Raw genomic sequence first — 6,115 nt, forward strand, 5'->3', positions numbered from 1 at the left:
AGAAAGATCAGCTCAAACTAACTGGAAAGCTGCTCCTCTGACCACATTCATTCATTCATTGTTGCTGTGCAGAAGACAAAACCAAGAGCAGTAGACATGTGCATTAAAAGAAGTTCTCTCTTGGCTAAGCACCATTGCTGAGAATAAAAACGGTGTGCCTCAAGTCTGAAAGTGTAAAGATATTCTGGGGAAGTGTCTAAACAGCGCTGCTGCAGGGATTCATGCCGACAGACATTTCCCCAGTGTGCCTTGTACCGTCTGGCCCAGTATTGTCAAATCCAGAATGCATCCATCACGCCTTCCGCTGATGGTGACAGATTGTTGAAACTATGCCAAATGTGCCGCTCAGCTTTTCGTCTGGCTGGTCTCAGACGAGTCGCAGAGTGTTCCATGGACTGCGTGGATAAATATCTTCTGCAATTACATTAACCCAACAGCCAGTGCAGTCCACACAGACGGTTGGCAGAACAGAGAAGATCTCCAGAAATAAAATGGCAAGCGGTCAGTAAATGTGACATCTGTCTTCAAGGCCAACTGATCCATTGTCCTACTGACCTCTGCCTACAGAGGCCATCGTTGTTAACTGTAAAGCATAAGGTTTACGTTTTGCACGACCATGTTACAACCAACTCACTCTCACACTAATCCAACGAGATAGCACGCGACACACAGGTCTCACTGTCAGGAGCAACGGCTTCTTTCTTGACTCACTTTCGCATCGTTTAAACCATCAAACAGTACGAGGAGTAATCGAGTATTAAATGAGTAGAAAGGCAGAGCTACTGGTACTAACGACTCAATGGACAGTGGCCTCAATAGACCAGAATGCAAAGCAGCCTCACGGCCTCAAAGGTAATGTATATTTATCTCTCGGTTACTCACGATGCCATCACTACCATGCTCACCATGTAAACATCCAGAACCAGGGGTCTCCTAAAACTTCCTGCGAATGATGATGTTCTTGATATTTTATATGCTTAATTTCTACACCACTGTGGATTCAACACCATATTTTGGAAGTGTGACTAGTGCTATAGGCCAGGATGATGGCGGCGACATGCTGTCTTTAAGCAAAGGTCTGAACCCACAGTTGAATGCAACAAGTTCATGTCCATTCTCTGCAAGTTAATGGCATTCTGGGAATTATATGTAGGCCTAACACAACAACAGTTGGAATGCAGCGAATGTCATAAAATGTATTAAAGATGCGTGTACATAAAAAAGGTAGTGTGCTTTAATCCAAATCACCTTACTTCTGCTATAACTTTTAATGAGCAGTGAAGGTCGGAACAAGCTGTTAATCGTGTTCCACTCGGCAAAAAAACGTGCCAATTAAAACCTAAAATTGATTAGGGGTCCTTACATCTTTTCATGAGAGTTGGTGAATCGTGATCAAGTGCGACAATGTTTTGCTTCATTAAGAGAAAGTGAAATTTAACAACACTACACTGACTCTCAGTAGATCTTTGCCACAGAAACCAAAGCATCCTTGGACGTCAGCGCCATCAAAGACATTTGTCACACTCTTCATCACAAACACAACAGAGTAACTGACTGAAATCCCACGAGACAGCGCGTGAAGAGCCCGCATTTAAGATCATCATACTGATTAAAACATTTTTTAAAAGGAGGTAAATTGCCTACCTTATGGGTGTAAGGTGCTTCTCCCAGGTTGATTCCATCTTTTGCAAGTTTATCCCTTAACAGCACCTTGAGCTTCAGTTTGGGATAAGTCACAAAATCATTACACTCTGTGAATCTCGGGTTGTGCTTTCCAGGACAGGAGGCCTCGTGTATTCCTGCGGTCTGTGAGCTCAAAGTCCTGAAGTCATCTTCTCTGTTGGAGTGTGAAGAGTGGTTGCAAGTAGAGGCATCCTGGGGCTCCAAGGTAAAATAGTAGCCAGGAGCTTTGCTTACGTCCTCATATTTGAGCTTGTGCACCGCTGTGAGCAGCCGGTGTCTGTGGTACTGAATTTGGACACCTATGGCGTCGAGGTCTGGCGCCCCAATCTGTTTACAAACTTCCAAATCATCATAGCCATTGTCAATGAAGGACTCCACGTACTGGGCCAGGTGGAGCTTGGACAGCCACTCGTGGACGAGGTTTGGACCCAGGCTCATCTTAAAACTGGTTTCAAGGAGGCCTGCCTCTGGTCCACAGAACATCCACAAGGTTCAATTCTCCAAATTAAACGCATCAACTAGTTGTGACCACCGTGAACGCATAACTGGAGACAGCAACGTGGCTGCATGTTAGAAACTCCTTTAACAATTTCAACTCCGATGAAGTTCTCTTGAGCAAAAAACAGCCGAAGACAGGTTCAGAATCTCTTGTCGACTCTAACGCTAACTTACTTTCTGTCGTCGACGGTGTCGTAAAGTTATCCGGTGAGAAAAGACTTAAATCGAGTTGACCACACTTCTGTGAAGCCCAGTCCGCGTCTCCTCAGGCTGCATGCATCCTCTTTGTCTCGTTCATCGCACCGGCTGCAGGGCAAAGACGCTCACAGGGTCCGTCAAACATTCATCCAGCGCACAAATTTAAAGAGGCTGACGCCAGAGCGATACATAACTACCATGAGGAAAATAAAAACGTGCAAAATGCTCTATACCTGTTCAGAGCGCACTAGTTGCGGCTTACTTTGCGCCCGTAGCACCGTATATAACTTATCTGCTCCATCCGCCGGTCCAGGCTGTGTGTGAAGATGCTCAGCCGCGTCGGCTTCAGTTCCCATGCTGCTGTAGCTTTTACCCCGCTGCACGACGGGAGATCAAGGAGCATCACTGCCACCTGCCGGGGCTTCTGGGAAATGTAGGACTCGTGAGTAAAATCAAATTAAGACTAAAAGACTCATAAAATCAATAATTAAACCACATAAAAAAAAATGTTTAACAGTATCCAGCAACTCAAGGGTGAATAAATTGCGTGAGATACTCAAGATGCCATATTTGTTCGAGCAAAATGTTTAAATCAAACAATGAAACATTTTACCCCCAAATTCAGCTTGGAATAAAAACATGTTTGGATCTGTACTATAATTTAAGATTGAGCTATGTGGCTTTTAACCATTCTTACCAGTCGTGAAATACAGTGGTATTAGGAAAAAGTGGCTAAAAATTAACAATTGTTAATAAATTAACAATGGACTGACGCCAATATGGCTTTTTAAAGCTTATGATCTAATAATGTATAGGTGCACCTTTAATGAAAAACAAGTAAAAAGAAAACACTTGAAAAATACCATAACATTACAAGATACAATACAGGACAAGAATAGTATTTTTTTTTCTTCCACAATTTGAGTTTTATCTGAAAAGAAATTGTCTGAATGTTGGAATGTGAAAAATGTGTGGTATAAATCCAAGAAGCACAGCCGATTTATGGAGGGACAAATAGTTCATATAAGAAGTAAAGCATTTATTTCTTTAAATGAATTCAGTGAACAAACGGTACAACAGAAAACACAAGACAAAACATGTTATGATTGGTTTTACATTTATTTTCCATTGCACAATAATATCTATATATACTGTATCTACAGTCTAAATTGCTTGTGGCAGCAGATTAAGTCAGACATCCATGTGAAATTTATTTTAATAAAACTGTACAAAAATTGCCTACTATGAGAAAATACTGCAACTCCACAGATATTCATCCCAGAAGACAGACGGACGGATGGAAGTATGGCGACTGAGAAACCCTTGAGCTCTCCTGCACGCTGCTGTGAGCCGAGCTCCGATTTCGACAGTGCAGGGAGAGCAAGAGTTGTCATGAAGCAAACAATAACATAAACGGATGTACCAATAAAATAAATACAATCTCTCACATGTACACAATTGGCATGTTCAAATGAAAATGGGACACCTTCAGACGCGTGATCATAACTTCAGATTTGTTCAACATGGTGGTAAATACAAATGCCAGAACAGACAGACAGACAATCTCCAAGAGGGATAATACATGGTTGCTTCAAGTTTGTAAACACTTAATATCATGCATCCTTCAATGTGCAATAAGAGACCATTTAGACCATATATGTTGCAAACTGAAGCACTTTAAAGTCGAGGCCACACTTTGTAGAAAGTCTCAGCGGCCCACAAAGAGGAGGTGACCCTCCTGCAGGAGCACAGTTTGAATTTGAGATGAGCATGTTCACTACAGAACCAGAAAATGTTTATTGTCATGTATGTGTGATGGATAATTATGCACAACCATTGTTTGGACATTAATGAGTTATTCTATCCAAATAATTTACATTAAAGGTATTCATTTTTAATAGATTATGGAAATTAAAAGTATATATTTATTTGTTTTCAAATATATAAATATATCATAGTATCATTAACCTGACATTGAAAACAAATCTGAGAGTGAAGCAATCAGCATAATTGGCAAATGACATAAGCATAGATAGTCATGTTTTGGTCCTTTCAAAAATAACAAAATGGGACAGAGAAAAATAAACACAAAAACAAAACTAAACTATTTTAAGTACAAAAAAAAAATAGTGCAAAACCCACATAACTGCTCTTTCAGATCAGTTTCTCTCAGCAGTATACAGTTGAGCAGATTTCAAATCAGCCGGCTAAAAGTGAAAGGTTTTATTCCAAAAAGTATTCATCCAGCTTGGATAAAACATCTTCGTTGTAATTGATAACGCAACACCTCCCACGTATACAAGATTTAATACAAAATGGATGAAAACGTCTAACGTCTGCAACCATTTCCCATGAGGTCAGTGTTAGTCAGATGATCTCATTTTGGAATAAAACTCTTCTAATTCACGTTGCTTGTCTTCTGAACACATGTACAGCAGTTTGGGTAATGAGTGTGTCATGCCCGTAAGAAAAAACTAAAGCCAAGCTGCCCTGCCCAACACCCGGTAGACGTCTTCACTCAAGAGTGTCGCCCACAGTATCCAGACTGACTCTTACCATTTGGGAAAAATCAAGACAACTGTGTGAAATTAAGCAACTCTTTGGCGTCGGAAAAGAACATGGCCGCAAGCGTACAATATGTCAACGTTGCCTGAACCCGCACTGTCAGATTTGTGTCCAGCCGTCCCGTTATTCACAACATTTGGCAGCAATCTGGACGGACAAAGAATTGTCTCCGTTTTTCAAAACAAAAAGACCAACAGGTAATGCTCCTACAGCGACACAAATAGCAGCATATCCCCGCACCTCATGAAGAAGAAATCTAAGTACAATAGAATTCTAGTTAACCACATTGAAAAACACTGTCAAGCAAAAGCAAAAACCTCAAAAGACCTATTGTAATACACTGCATCTATGTAGTATAATAAATACTGGCGCCCATACACATATTCCTGAATATATGCATGTTCACACACACACACAGACATACACATAGGTAGAGGTTAGGTTATATGCATCATGAGGCAAAGGCAGAAGAGAAACCGTTTTGAAGTGAATGGTTCAGAGAGAGATGACCAGTGTGACACTCTGGTGCTTGGTCATTTCTACTGGCAGCTCTGAACACCAAGACAGCATCACCACGTCCACGGTGCCGTAAGAGACGCATGCTTTTCTTCCTCCTACACATCGAGAAACGAGACCAAAATCAGCTGCGACAGAACGCCAAAAATAAATGTGAGTAACCGTGTATAGATAGAATCTTTATCACAAAAAAATAAGAATTGTAACCAAAATATACATTTATGCTAATCATAAGGACAATCTTTGTATTGCCCTTCAACACATCTTTCTTCTTAGACATGACTCAGCTACAGCCCCTTGAAAGACAGAAGACTAGAAGAACTTCAGGGGTTTTCCAGTGTATCAACTCTTCATTTTTCTGATAGATCAGCGTAAACTCTTCATCAGGAGTAAACATTTTCAGCACTTTTTTTGGGCATTTAATCACCAAAAGGAAAAGAAAAAAAAAAAAAAATTCAATGCCCAACATACAAACTTATTTTACTTCTTATATATATATATATATATATATATATATATATATATATATATATATATATATATATATATATATATATATATATATATATATATATATATATATATATATATATATATATATATATATATATATATATATATATATATATATATATATATATATATATATATATTA

The 6,115-nt window shown here is 39.6% G+C and overlaps 1 protein-coding gene across 1 annotated transcript in view; it reads right to left on the reverse strand.

Moving 5' to 3' along the window:
- The window catches only part of sash1b (SAM and SH3 domain containing 1b), a gene marked incomplete at both ends in the record, with an annotated part of 29,004 nt that extends 26,883 nt beyond the window's left edge, over positions 1-2,121 (reverse strand). Inside the window, one exon of the mRNA XM_079286167.1 lies at positions 1,645-2,121. Coding sequence (XP_079142293.1) covers positions 1,645-2,121 — 477 coding nt within the window. The remainder of the gene's footprint in view (positions 1-1,644) is intronic.
- Positions 2,122-6,115: the final 3,994 nt, after the last annotated feature.

Source organism: Melanostigma gelatinosum (genome assembly GCF_949748355.1).
Source record: "Melanostigma gelatinosum genome assembly, chromosome: 16".
In the NCBI taxonomy this organism is placed as follows: domain Eukaryota; kingdom Metazoa; phylum Chordata; class Actinopteri; order Perciformes; family Zoarcidae; genus Melanostigma; species Melanostigma gelatinosum.